At 30.3% G+C, this 15,994-nt stretch overlaps 1 protein-coding gene across 3 annotated transcripts in view; it reads right to left on the reverse strand.

The window, feature by feature from the left end:
• The window catches only part of LOC106458446 (phosphatidylinositol 5-phosphate 4-kinase type-2 alpha-like), a 53,509-nt gene that overhangs the window by 19,849 nt on the left and 17,666 nt on the right, over positions 1 to 15,994 (reverse strand). For all 3 annotated transcript variants that reach the window (XM_013917960.2, XM_013917959.2, XM_022384656.1), the window contains exons 2-3: positions 13,589 to 13,686; positions 4,066 to 4,162 (exon numbers count right to left, since the gene is read on the reverse strand). In XM_013917960.2, the coding sequence (XP_013773414.1) occupies positions 4,066 to 4,162; positions 13,589 to 13,686 (195 nt within the window). The remainder of the gene's footprint in view (positions 1 to 4,065; positions 4,163 to 13,588; positions 13,687 to 15,994) is intronic.

Below are 15,994 nucleotides of genomic sequence, written 5' to 3' on the forward strand. Positions count from 1 at the left end.
CTTAATGATTTGGTGAGAGATTTGGGTCTTCCAAAGAATTCTTCAGAGATTTTGGGGTCCAGACTTTGGGCTAAGAACTTACTTTCTCCAGGGACATCATTTTACTGGTACAGAAATTATGAGAAAGAGATTATACCATACTTTTTACAAGATTGTTCATTGATTCTCCCAAAAGAAGTCTGAAAGGTGTTCTCCTTCACAATGGTAACATATTTGCATCTCTTCCTATTGCTCATTCGGTTCACTTGAAGGAACCGTATGAAAATCTCGAACTTCTTCTGAATAAGGTCAAATACAAAGAACATGGTTGGCTACTTTGTAGACAATTAAAAGTCCTTTATATGTTGTTGGATCAACAATCCGGTTATACAGAATTTCTATATTTTTTGTGTGAATGGAACAGCAGAGCATGAAATCAGCACTGGGTAAAAGAGCAATGGCCATGAAGAGTCAGACTGATACCAGGATCAAAAAACATTGAACATGAACGTTTGGTTGACACAAAGAAAGTCCTATTACCTCCACTTCACATAAAACTTGGCTTGATGAAGCAGTTTGTAAAGGCCTCAGACAAAGATGGTGACTGTTTCAACTATCTACATGGGCAATTCCAAGCTCTTTCAGAAGCAAAACTTAAAGAAGCGATTTTTCTTGGGCCTCAGACTGGGAAATTGACTTCAGATGAACAATTCAAAAGGATAATGAGGAAAGTTGAAAAACAAGCGTGGATTTCCTTTAAAGATGTGATGGACGAATTTTTAGGAAAAAATGTGGACCAAAATTATGGAAATATTGTTAATAACATGCTTGATAAATTCAAAGAGTTGGGTTGTAATACGAGTTGAAAGTTCAATTCTTACACTTACAGCAAAGAACAAAGGAAAAGGTTTCATCGGGAACTCATGGGAAATGGAGAGGGGGTATCAGGGAAGGTGGAACATCAGCATGATGGCCGATTACTGCTTGTCATTGAAATGAGATGCTACAGACGCAATACATAAAAGAAAGACCACAACATGTAGTTTTGAGACTAAAAGATGAAGATTTCACAAAAAAAAAATCAAATTACCACAATGAATATTTATTATTATTATTATTATGTTTTTAACAAAAATACAAACAAACTAGAAGAAAAGGGAAGAATATGCATCCTCATTCATCCTGACTAAGTTAGTTTTTTTTTCTTCCCAATTTGTTATAGAAAAAAAAATGAATATTATTTTCAAAATCTGCATAGCTGAATTATGGAAAATCAATTATTTAAACCAAAAACAACTTTTATGAAGTTTAAATTCATAGGCCTGTGAAATCAAAATTATGTCAGCAATCTGGCACAGAAATTACACAGGAAAGAAAAACATATTCTCAAAGCCAACAGATTCTATAATAATAATAAAAAAAAACAAAATCCTGAATCCTCCCTACTTTAATAAATTTCTTTATACGTAACACATATAATAATAATAATGACAAACAGATTATTATTATTATGATGCTCAAAATTTGCCAGTCCTAACTGCCAATTTAGTTTAATAGAAACATTATTTCACGTCAATCTGCTATATCTTTTATCAATGGGGTGTGTGTAATGCACTAGCAATATGAAACATAATTTTGAACATGTAACTGTTCAGAGTTGAAAGATGAGTATCACCACAAAAAGCTCTTGAATGCATGATTTGTTTACATCCTGACTAAAAAAAAAAAAGTTAAAGTTACATCTCAGAGAGCTGAGAAGTGAGTGAAACATGCTGTTAACAGCTTTATCAGTAACACATAGACATGCATGTCCAAGTTATTAAGAAACAAGTGAATATAATTTGTACTGAGTTACTACTTAATAGTACTGGATATAGTGATGGTATGAATAATATTTTTCTTGACACTGCTTCAGTTGTTAATTGCAATGTTCTAGAATGTTATTGATGTAATACCCATTTTGGAAATATCATGAAATAATTTTATTTCAAGATTTTAACTTAAAACAGACAAAAGTTTACTTATCTTCTTGAGAATAAACTGAGAAATATAACATCAATCATTGTTTTGGGCCCCAAAACATAATTGCTAAGTAATTCTGGAATATCCCCTAAATTTAGACAATGAAAGACTACATTAGTGTTGAAAGGAGAAAAAAAATACCTACACGTCCATTCAAATTGAATAATTAGTTTACCATATAAAAAACTTAACATTTTATGAACACTTTCTTTTCAATGGCTAAGATAATGGTTCAAATGAAGCACATAAACAAACACAACAGTTTGAAAATCTTACAAATTTTGTGAAATGCTCATTGTCTAATCAATGCACAAACACATATGAATCAGTATTTCTACTCTTTATTGCTTGTAGTTCAATACCTCTTTCAAGAAAAGTTATGAAACAAGCTTAGTGTTAAATAACATACTAAGTAATTACACTGGACTAAAATTCTGAACCATGTTTTGCTGATGTAAGAAGAAACAAAATTGTGCAGAGTCACTGACATTCTTATTCAGTAGTAGTAAGTAATTTACACTTCTTCTACATTACTTTCACTGTTATACATGTAATGTAAGAAAAGATTACTAAGCTTTTTGGACAAATTTTACCCAAAGTCAAAACTGTAACAAGGTTTTTCTTCTTCTTTTTTTTTCTTTTAGAATACACTAAACCTGTCAGAAATTGAAAACAGATAATAATATAATGGTTCTAACCACTACCAACACAATGTTAATAATTTTTCTCCACAACAAAGTAATCAAGTTATCAGTGTGCTTAGCTTTAGCCAGTAGAAAGTTAATAAGTGATATATACACATGTACAATTTACAGCATTTTAAACACAATGCATTTTCAAATAATATGATAACCTTTTAATTCATACACTTGCATTATTTGGAAAACACAAAACACTTGGTCTAATGGTCAACTTTAGTAAAGCAAAAAAGTGTATTTCTTGTCTGTTCTTTTCAAAAATTTTAGATATTTGAGAGAGTTTCATTAAAGCAAATGTGAAAGTTCTAACATTACTTGTGTTTCTATAAACCTGAAATAAATGAAACACTATTTTTCTTCCTTTTACACTATAAAATACACTTATGTTCATTTATAAAATATAATAGACTTTAAAAGCAATAAGGCAATAACTTTTCTTTAATATATATCCAACTGTTTCCATTCAAAATTTTTTGTATGGCTTAATTGCATAGTAGAAACAAGTATTTCCCCATTTATGTACTCTTCTTATTCAATGATTAGCATAACTACAATTGGAACAAAAGGTAAAAATTATATTAATTCAAAATTAACTGAACTGACAATGAAATAAGCTGGCCAATTAGAAATGTTGCTTTCAACTAGTGTGTCATTTGTTAATTTGCAATGACAGTTTGTAGCATTTAGTTTTAAAAAAAAGGGAGGGGTTATTATATTAATGTAATTCACATAAACTAGGTCTAACTTTAAGATGGTTATTTCAATTTTTTTTTCCATAAATATGTTTAGTTTTTCTTTTATTTAAATGTATCTGAGAAGCTTTGGGGAGTTGACACCAATATAAGAATGCTGGCATATGAGTCAGTATTAACTAATTTGGATATTTTTTTTATTATTATTATTACTATTGTTACTTAACCCTCAGATTACTGACTTGTTTATAACTATACCATTCACTACTTGTGGGGTCCATATATTGCATCACATTAAGTAATGTTATGTTTCCGCCTGTTACAACACCATGTAAAGAATTGGCCAAAAATTAGGTAAAATAGCTCATTTTCTATGTAAAATATGCAAGAAGCCCTTCTAGTAATTAGTGGAATTTCAATATTAATGAATATTTTTAACTTTTTTGGATCTTGTAGCCAACAGCATCATGGATAAAAATAATAATTTAGAATAACATGTTTAAAAAAAAATAATTAATGGTCTGCAATGATAATTCTATACGATTAAAAGTTTCAGTACTTTTGTGACAATTCATTAATACAAACATTAAGGTATATTGTATGCAGAAAAAAAACAATCTTGAATACATTCTCTTTCCTTCTTAATAATTAACTTAAAGAAAGCCCCAACATACCATGTATTCTCCTTCATCAATTCCAAACCTATCTCGTAGGTTCCTAAAGACTAAAGGACAATACTCCTTGACTTTAAAATGACTTGGGAGGTTTTCTCTGAAATGGATAAATTTAAGAATGTTTTCAGTTCTTATGAGAAAATGTTTAACTGATTGTATTTTGCTCAATATTAGCTTAAAATTTATTACAGGGTATTTCCATAAAGAACAAAAAATACTGGCTACTAACAATGAACTTTCCAATTTTGACTGAACTCTTCAATTATGACTTAATAATATTTAAAAAAGAAAAAAAAATACAATCATATACATATATCTGGATAACACTGCTCTAGGATAAAACTTTTGAAAAAATAACGTTTATATATGATTATAAAATAACAAGTCTTTGATAATCCATATACTCTTGTATTTAATTTTATATGCATATGTGCACTATTCTCAAAGACATAATGACTCATAGCTTATGGTATGACAAGCAAGTTAAACTATTTTTGCATATTTACACTAAATCCTTTCAACTCAAACTATACATGTAAGATTACTTCTAATTTTCACCAATTGTCTTTCATTTATTCTATGTGATGGTCATGTTTGTGTTGAGAAATCAATAAATTATTTGAAAACTTTAATGGTACCTTTTAGCACAAAAATTCAAATTTCTAGAAACTCTGACTAGTGTATTTTAAGGTTTTTGTCTCATGTTGGTTCATAATTTATTAACTCTCAATATTAACGCATATGTTTATCATAGAAAAATAATCAATAACCTGCAAACTCACTAAAACAAATTATAACAATGATATTAACTTTAAAAATTCCTTATATCAATTTGTAAATGTTTCAGTTAAATTTAGCTCTGATCACAACATTAACAATGCTAAGAAACATTTAGTCTGATCTTAATAAACTAAATAAATCTATTTTACTCAAAATAGTATTTATTTATGTAGCAAATAATTATTACAAATCTTTGCAATGTTCTAGATTTATTTTTCACTGTAATACATCTTTTGGTTATAATTGTGAAACAATACAAAAGCTTAATGCATCATAAGATATTTAGATTTAACGTTAGATGAAACTTTTAGTTCGAAACATCACCCATTAGATGTATGTCATTGAATACTTTATCAAGCAATAGGTGAATCAGTTATCACATATAGCTTAACTCTACCAAACAATTATTACTTTTTCCCAGCATTCCTCAATTTCTCTTCCAAAAGTAAACAATAATGTCACAAACATTTATCCAAATGTATTCAGAATAACTGAAGATTTCATGCAGAAAATATCTGGGTAAGAAGTGTGGAAACAAAATAGTAACAGTACTATTTCTGAAGAAGAGCAGTGTGAACCTTAATTTGTGAATTCATCACAAAAAACTAAAAATGCTTCATTTGTGAAAGATGAAAAACAAAACATGCTGAAGCTTGAGACTGTTGGAACCTTTCAGCGGCTGAGAAGAAAGGAAGTAAAATTACAGTAAAAAATAACGAGCATTATAGTTGTATCTTTTCAAGTATTTTAACATGGACTTATAAAGAAAGTTGAAAGTGTTAAGAGTTAACAAATATATCTAAAGGTAAGGTTGGTTGCATTTTGAAAATTAAATACAGTACTAAAATCATAGATCAAATAACGTATTGGTTTCTCTAACTATTTTATGCATCTTATATAATGATGGTTTCTCTAACTATTTTATGCATCTTATATAATGATGGTTTCTCTAACTATTTTATACATCTTATATAATGATGGTTTCTCTAACTATTTTATGCATCTTATATAATGACATCATTTTCATAGATGAATAATTTTGTTTAGCTGTACAGTTTCAGATAATCTTCTCTTATGGATTATTTGAGAGAAGAATTTTACATTACTGTACTTTGTTCTGCAATTAAAAATTACTGAACATTTTTGTACACCTGTGTATGTGTGTGTGTGTGTGGACGCACGCAGCTGGTAACATATATTCACATATACACTGTTAATAACCTAGGAATTGGTGACTGCAGCTGCAATGAAAATACATGTGGAGCAATATTCAATAGTACTTAAGTAAGGTTGTCTTTATGAATTCACTTATAATTAAAATATATCTTCCCTATAGTACTTCCCTTTCTACAGTAGTGTGTTTGGAAAAACCTATTAGTAATACACAAATTTTATACAAAAAATAATGTAGAACTTTAGTCATTGTTAGGTACAAAGTCTCTTAGTAGATTTTTTATGTATAACAAACCAGTTGTTTGCAACACCTAAGTGAAAAAGATCAAACTGCATTTATAAAGCTTCCATGAAATTTTAATACATTAAAAAATTAAGAATATGTCAAAAATAAACAGAAACATTAATCAAAGGAACAAGCTGCTACAGTGTGAGAATTGAGGACCTTCTTCTTCAGTTCTTCTTCCCAGTTTGTCCCTGAAGAAGAAGAGTCCACCCTTCAAAAGTGCCCAGGTTATAGGGTATCCTATTTTTGTGTTAAATAGATTTAGTGAACCTACATGTTTTTCTAACTTTATGAAAGTGTGTGAACTGCAAATTTATAGTGATAGAAATGGGATATGAAGAAATAAGTCTTGAATGTACATAACAATGAGGCTACTCCATTAGATTATCTTCTATTTATATACCTTGTGTCTGGAATAAAATTAGGATTTACAATAAAAGCAAAAGCTTGAGAAAGCCCATAGTTTCATGTTTAAACAACTACTCTTATGTTTACAATTACATTGCTTATCTTATTATTTAAAGGATACACTAATAATAATGGTATTAATTTATTATCTTTATTTTTCACACTTTAAGATCTGTTTTGGGCTGTTTAAAAATACAAAGAACATTAGCTATTTAGTAAAATAATTTGTTTTGGGTTAGGTAAACTTTGCTAAGCTAGAATATTATAAAAACTTTTAGTAGAAAATGGTGCCCACTGTGGCCAACTTTAAACTAAGAACATCCAATTAAATGTTTTTGTAAACCTAAACAGATAATCATTACCTTTTGAATCACACTCTCAGTAATACACAAACTTTAGTTTCAAAGTTTAATACATTGCAAAGCATTTTTTTAAATTGTTGACTTTGAATCTCTTTAATACTGTCAACCATCTTCACAATCCTTGTTAAAATATTTGATGAAATGTTTGAAAAGTTACAAGTCAGGAGATATTTTTTATATTTCTTTTTTAAATTTTTTACTGTATCAGAAGCTGTTGAAGATATATATTTAACTTAAATTTTAACCAAATTATTTCCTTATCATCTAAGGAAAATTATCAAAACATTATTCTTTTAAGAAGAATATCTGTTATTTTTCTAATAGAGAGATTAAAAAGAAAATTACATTTAGCAATGAAAAACAGATAAATCAATCACAAATTCATTAAATGTTTCAAATATGTAATCAATTAGAAACCATTACATATATACTGAGCCAATATTTACTAATAACTTTATATATTTAGAGTGTCACAAGTCAGCTGGTAGCATGCCATAAAAAAATTCCACTTTACATTAGCTGTTTAAAACAACATTTTATTTACCACTATCTGCTTTTCAGATGTTTGTTTGTGTGGCTTTATTCTTGCTTTGCTTGAGCATGTAATCAGAGTTGTGCCAAAAAGTTTTTTTCTATAGTTCCAGCTAGGTATGCCTTTTGAGTACATTTGAGAAACACCAATTTATATGAACTAAATTTGTCTTAGGTAAAAGTTTCAGTTTCACACTTTTTAAAAACTAAACATTCTAAATACATGCTTACTGACCTTACTAAATTCAACTTTAAATAATTTCAAAATATCGGTAATGAAAAGAACAAATAATAAGTATCTTATGAATTTATTCATAAATCTTTAGATCAAACACAATTACCAATTTCTATATATCAGTATGTGGAAATGTATTATGGTTTAAATGGTTTATTATGGTTTTTATATGTAAAAGAATTCTCATTAAAGCTTCAAAATAAACATTATAAATTGTCATAACAATTAAGGATTTTATAAAAGTTGAAAATGATAAACAAAAATTATATATAATTACACTATTTTTTTCCTTTATTTATTTACCTAAAACTTTCCTAAGGTAGAAATATGCATGTGTTAATTATTTAAAAATGTTTGCACATTATAGAAACTTTGAAAATGTATGTAAAAATAAAATCTTACTACACTGCATTATTTTAGTGAAATAAAAAGTTAAGTGCAACATCATTTTGTTGTTGCTGCATCATTTTTTTCGTGTGTTAATTTATGTATGACTATGTACAAGGTCAATTTTAATTATAACTGTTGCTCATAAAATAATGGATTATGAAAAGAATCCCTTTTATTAATAGAGCTCATCCATATTCAACAGTCCTCATTAATTTCTACATGTAACATTTCAAACATAGTACTCTCGAAACAACCATTCCAAGACCCACAACTGGGTTGATACAAGCTGAAGATGCTTTCATGATATGGCCACACTCTAAAACAAAGTTTCCAGCTTCCATAAACCACTCAAACTGACAACAATTTGCAATACAATTCACAGTATAAATTTTAAAATGTAATAGGCTACTTTTCTTAGACATACATTACAAGAATTGACAGGAAGTCCACATATACCAGTAAATACTTTGACTGTAGAAAATAAGTTTACATTACTTAATTATTATTATTTTCAATCAAAAAGTAAACCACCAAGTTTACTACTTAAAAAAAAGTGAATCCTTTTTGTAATTGCTAAACCAAAGGAAAAAAAAAAAGAATATCAAAGAAACCATACAAGATAGTAATACTTATCAACCGCTTCAGAAAATATACAGTCCACTAAATGTTTCATTGTTCAAAGTTTGATGAAACTAAAACACTGTTAATCCTCTCTTTCAAAAAATGCCAGTTACAATGCCACGCGTTAACATTAATAATTATGAGTAAGTAAGAAGATCTGAAAGTTTAGTTTAGCCTATACTTTACACTGCATACTTAAAATGAAAATTAAATGTAACACTAAAATACTGCATGTATATTTCACATACTTGTAATATAGTCTTGTTATTTTTTCAACTGGCAGCACTTAAATTACACATTTGAAATAAACAAATATTAGTGATCAAGATAGCTATAAAATGATGTTCCCACTAAAAATTAAACAAGATTATTTAAGAAATGTAAAAATAAAATTGGCTATTAAATGTAACTACTGGCTATAAAAAAAAAATCAACATAATAAATTTAAGTTCTTATGACAAATCTTAAATAAAGTGAAGAATAACACTTAGATAAATAATAGAAGTTATCATTTTCCATATCTGAAAACTTAATTCAAATAGTTATCTCTCTGCACCACTAAAAGCTATAACCTTGCATGCAACTGCTGTGAAATTTCCTGCACATATCACAAGCCTTTAATAAACTCCCACACCTACACATGTCTACATGTGGTGTGCCAGCCTATGACAAAATCATCATAATGCTGTAGCCCTCCACCAATGGGAGGGTGACACCCTCTATGCATGGTAATTCCTGTGAAAACTAGCACATGATCATAGTCTCATTCTTGACAAGGCAAATAAAATGCACCAGAAGTTGGGAGAAAGGATGGTGGTAGAGAGGTAAGTATTTATACGAAATACATTTTCAGGTAGGGAAAATGTTAACTTTATAAACACTACTTACCTCTCTGCACCACTAAGAGCTAAAATCCCATACAGAAAATTGTGGAGGGGCCAGTGCTGATCAATTACAAAGATGAGCTTCATTCTGAAATAGCATCAGAAAGGGGAAAGACTACTGGGGTGCAACTCCCACAAGACCAAGTCACCTAATGGAGCAGCACCAGTGAGATATTGCATTCTTCTTAAGCAGGGAATACTCTTCGCTTAAATTTAATTCTGTATTCATTCATATATTAAATTTACATGACAGAGAGATTTACAATAAAGGATATCAGGTATATTCTGTGCCAATGGTAACATGTTGCAAAGGTTGGAAGAACATGAGAAAATGTAGTGTGGCCAGGGCATTAGGCCATTTTATTTTGGTGAAATACTTACATGAGTAGATATTCTGATGACAGGAGTCTCACATGCATCCTTAGGCAAATCCAAGTCCCATCCAGTTGGACACATTCATCAGGAACTGCTTGTGAAATAGAGTAATAAAGTGCCCTGTACTATGCTTCAAGGGTGCACTCCAGCTCTGCATCTCAAATGAGGAGTGGGCCAACCAGTCTTATACTGAAGAGAGGGCAACATTTGCAGAGGAAACTCTCCATATCAACATCCCCAGCAGCTTAGGACTGGGGATGTAATGGTTTTCCCATACTCTACTAGAAGAACAGGAATAGATGAGAATATGCATTGTGGAGAAGACTGGAGAGTGTGTGTGGACCACTGTCAGGATCTATGTCAGTTTTATAGGGCCAGATTCTTTACAATAGATGTCTATGACTTGTGGTCGATAAATGTCAACAATGAATGGACAGCACGCAATCCACTTGTTTTAAAATAATATATTCAAAACAAGCCAAACGTATGTACAAAAATTTGTTACATTACTGATTATCACAGTTGTATCCAGAGCTTTAAATAGTTGTCTCCTTTTCATCAAAGTCCACACAGGAGGGTTCAAGTATTTTATAACACCCTTTGACAATAAAAATATTCTTTTTTATCTCTGCTGTTACACTACCACTGTGAAACTCATTTTAGATATTGCCCATTATGGCTAAACTAACAATCTCTTTCACTAACTTACTTTAACATTCTCTTTGCACTCTGTATCTGCATGTATTTATAACATGCAAAAGAAAAATCTAGAAATATCTAGCCCTCTACTGACAACAATATTCATATAATGAGAAAAATTAGAAGCTTCAAGTAAGATGATGTCAACAGTATTAAAAAAGTCTAGTAAAACAATTCAACTTTATACACAACATATGACTCATACAGAGTCATGTAACAAAACTTGTCATAACTATCACTTTTAAAATCATTAACTTTTAATACTCTTGTTATGAAAACTATATAATCATTAAATATTAAATCACTAAATAAAATAAATAATAACTTTTAAACTAAACAGTCTCGAATATACAACAATCTATTTTATTTAATTTTTTTTTAAAAAAGAAAGATGTGGAAATGACTGTCAATGATATATAGATATACTGCCAAAGCAGTCTTGCAGAAAATTCCATTTCAATGATGGGCAGTGTGCAGGGGTGGATGGGTTTAACACTTTCCATTCTTTCTTCCTAAATGCAAATTTCAAGTAAGTATTCCCTGCAAGGAAATGTTGACCACATGGCCAGTTCTGATGGCACCAAGTATAAAAAACACAGGGTGAAGTTCTTCATGTAGCATTTGATTTGGTGAGTCTTGCTTCCTTCTGTTCAGATTTATGGTTTTTTGAGAACTTGTAATGTGTACAAAAATCATAGTATGCACAAGGACGTGTCATGAAATATATGAATGATATGTAGGTGACTGAAAAACAACAGGCCAAACTCATTACACTAGATCATCTGGATAGACTGAAGAATCATGACTGGAGGGAAGTGAAAACCAGTCATTGTGAAACTGCTCAATGATATAGACCATGAGATATGAATGTTGTGTGTAGTCCACAAATCTGCCTCCAAGATCTCCAAAGACTGGAGATGAAAAGGAACAAGAGATGCTGTGACAAGCTGAAAACTGATGTGAGGATATGAAAAAAAAAGGGGGTACGGTCAGACACATCCAAGGAATAGATCTGCCATAGTAAAAATAAGTGATGGTGATTGCCATAAAAAGGGGCAATTTGAGAAATATAGCAACAGATGGCCTATACAGGGCACAAAAGATGATGGGAATTGAAATGCTCATACACTGATGAGATAGAGGAGAGAAAGATGGGAGAAAACATCCATTACCCTCCTGCACAGTCCAAGTCTTCAGAAGAAAGGAGTGGACTGTAAACAACATGAACTGACCCCTATGATAGAGAATATGAGAGACATCTAAGGCATAAATGTCTGAATGACAACCACAAGCAAGAAGGATAAAATATGTTGTGAGAGAAAAAATTATACAAGAAATGGAAGGTCTACAGCTCAAAGTGGTGGTCATGGAAGAACCCAAAGAACCATACAAAGGTCTCAAAAAAAAAAATAGATACCAGAAAAGGGGAGGGGGAGTAAAGGATTATTGCCAGGCAAAGGGTAGAAGCAAAATCTAAGCCCAAGATCTCAAAGAATTGGAAACAGTCCTAATTACCAGGTCTGTAAGCAAATGGGCAAGATTAAGGTCTGAGACATAAGAAGAAGGGATGTAGACATCCAAGTGAGTAGATCCCCAAAACAAAGAAACCAGGTCAAAAAAAGAAACAGAAAAGAAACAAATGGAAACCAAAGTGGCAAACAAAGAACATGTGTCTCCACCAAAACTATTAGGGGTCATAATGAAGACCATCAATGAAAAGTTATAAGGTGGAGATAAAGAAGTAAGGTAAAAACAGACAAAAATAAACAGATAGATGGAAGACAAAGGAGGAGAAATAGGAGCACTCAAAGACAAAAAAAAAAAAAAAAAGGACGCAAGAGAATGGAGATCAAGAAATGTGACAAGAAGTCAAAGCAAAGGAGACAAAAAAAGATGAGTAGGACAAAAAGATGTGGGATAACATGGAGTTGAGACAGGAGGCACAAAAAGTAAATGAACCAAAGATTGTGATGATATATAGGTAAAAAGGAGAGAATGACATATGTAATGCATGAGTGTAGCAAAAAGAAAAGAAGGAAGAACCAATACCAGTACTGAGAGATAAGCAGTATTTCTGTATTCAGGATTTTAAACCAAAATTTGCATAAACAATGTTAGATATCCGATATGTTGAGTTGAATATTATCTTAGCTAAGATCCCGCATTAAACCAGCATGAGATACAAATATGAAAACAATGACAGTTGTAAGCAACTATAATTACAAATACTAAAATATAAGTGATGGTAGGGTTAAGAATGGCAAAAATTAAATAAAAAATACTATATAAGCAATATGTTAATTACAGTATTTAAAAATGTGTAAGATAGGCACTGTCATAATTTTGTTACAATTATGTATCTCAAGAATTTTACTTACAATTGTTAAACATCTTTACTCATAATAAATTGTTTAGCTGTTCTAATTGTCAAGAAATTCTTAACCTTAAGGCAGAAATATTTTTTTACTTACCTGTTATACTCTACATACTTAGGGCAGAGAAATATAAAGTTGGAATAAATATAGAATTATATTTTAATACTGTACTATATTCAGTACTTTGACTAAAGTATACCTCAAACAGTTCACTGTCATTGCAAAATACTGAATAACACACAGTTTATTAACATAAAAAATATTTGTTTAGAAACAACTTAATATATCAATTTAAAACAAAAAAGGTAATTCATTTAACAGCTCATTAAATAAAATTTCTTTCCATTTAAGTTGTAAAAAAGTCACTCTTATAGATATACATTTAATTTACTAGCACAAATTACTTGTTGAAATGATGATTGTCCACTTTCACTTTGCTAAATGCTTTGAAGTCTTCAGGCATCAACATTACAGGGATATTAACATGTGTTTGTTCCACAATCTGAAATACAAAAATTAATTTGATTACTAAATTGATTCTGTCAAATAAGATTGGCATAAGAAGTTATATCTTAAAGAAAAAAAAAAATAGTTGTTTTCCACCAGTGTTTCAGAATGGACATTGGCAAGTTATTATAAAAAAAATTTCAATTGTTATTAAAGATCATGAAAGAATACTGATAACAAACAATCTACTTAAAAATAATATCTATTCTTGCAATTTTAACATATATTGCTTATAAATCAGTTAACCTTTTTTTTTGGAGCTTTGGAGACTGGTTAGCTATTTAAAGTAATATATTATGCTACAAAAATTTTATACATGCACTGTTCACAACCATTCCTCTTACACTGATGTCAATAGCTAAAATATTGGTGATTTTTTTAGCACATGATAAAACACCTTTCATATAAAGTATATGAATACAGTTTACTGTAAGAGAGCAAAATTATTTAAATTTACTAAATGGTAAATATTTTTGGACATATTCAATAAAATTGAAGCTAAACTATTTGAATTCCAATACAACCGAGATTAAGCAAGCTACATATTGTACGAGAACAAATTCCACATAAAATCCAGGAAATACAAAAACCTAAACACTTAAAATGTATAAACAGACAAATCCTACCAAACATAACACATACGCATTTTGTCATTTAACAGTTGTAAACACCACTTAAAACATAGGTTCAGAGCTCTCTATTATGTACATTGCAATTTTTCTTTACTTTTATCCCTGGAAAGACAGGCACAAATCCAAAATCTGTTTCAGCCTGTGGGGGCTGTAACAAGATATTATTCTTGAAAGTCTAATCTAAATTGGTTTAAATACAAAAGAACGGCAAGCTCAAAGCCCTAACTTTGCAAAACTGATTTAACTTTCACTCCTGCAAAATCACAAAAAAGATACATTGTGTAGGAGTTGTTACAAGGTATCTTTATACAAAATCTCATTTGGATTGATTAAAATAGAATGGAACTGCAAGCAAAAATATGTTTTTGTAACGTTTAAGCTTTGACTCTCTAAAATTGCAGTAGGAGCCTATGTCAAAAATATTAAAAAAGTATCTGGGCTTATTGGCCCAAGGAATATGCCCACCAAGTTTCATGCCAACTGCCCCAGAAATAAAGCATGGCACACAATATAATTGCTAGAAAGAAGAACACGGGAAAAGTACAAATGCTTCCCTTCCTATGAGGTAGACATAACAAGTAGAATCTCTAAAGGAGGAATATTCTTCTGAAAAGTTATCCTCATCATTAGTTACATGGATCTTGTACAAGTTTTAGTAGTAGAGGTTATAGTTGGAGAAATAAAATGCTTTCTCTATCATTATTTTTAACAATAGAAAACATTACAACAGTAATTTTGGTAGAATAATTAAGAACAGTTTTCAAATAGATAAATTAACCTTGTTCTCAGTTGTCAATGTTGTAGTGTAAACTGAAGTAATTAAACAACTTCTGATTTCAGTTTACTTACTCAAGCATAAGTTAACCTTTATTGGTGATATTTTTTACACCTAAAAATTCACATTTTAAATAGATGATCAGCTAAATTCAAGTCACACGTGCCTAAAACAAGTATTATATGTTCATAAATGCGAGAATGATGTTGAAGCTGAGGGTTGAATACAATATGCAGACTATTCCCTCACTACTGGGAATTCAACAGTACCTTCACATCCCATTTCCAATATCATTGGAATAGAGTTACGCATTGAACAAAAACAAGTTGCTTGGTGAGTAGTTCAATATGTCAGATCAGTGGTTACATAATACTTGCTTTTAATCATTTAGAAATACTGAGGGTATGCTGCTCCTTTTGGCAAATATCCTCATCCTCTGTTCCCACTTCCAGCAATATATTTTAAACTATATGCAAGGGACTAACTGTGGCTATAACTTAGATGCTCATAGTTCTGACAATAACTTCTTGTTTTGCATGTATATCATACCAGTTTAATCTTGACTCGTGTATTTAAGCTTAAACTTATACCTTCAGTCAAGCTGTCTGGACAAGTTTTGCTGAGAACCAATTCTGGTTAGAGCATTTTACAAAAAAAAATGTAATGATAATTTCTTTTTTTCCTTTCAAGATATAGTCACATGGAGTAAATTCAGGTGTTTCTATTATCAGTAATAGCTAAAATGTGAAAAAATTAAAATCACAGAGAAAAAAATAATCTAGTGCTAGTTAATCATCAAGCAGTGCAACAAGTAGTAGTAGTAGTAGTAGTAGTAGTAGTAGTAGTATGTGTGTGTGTGTGTGTGTGTGTGTGTGTGTGTGTGTGTGTGTGTGTGT

Source organism: Limulus polyphemus, unplaced genomic scaffold (assembly GCF_000517525.1).
Source record: "Limulus polyphemus unplaced genomic scaffold, Limulus_polyphemus-2.1.2 Scaffold464, whole genome shotgun sequence".
In the NCBI taxonomy this organism is placed as follows: domain Eukaryota; kingdom Metazoa; phylum Arthropoda; class Merostomata; order Xiphosura; family Limulidae; genus Limulus; species Limulus polyphemus.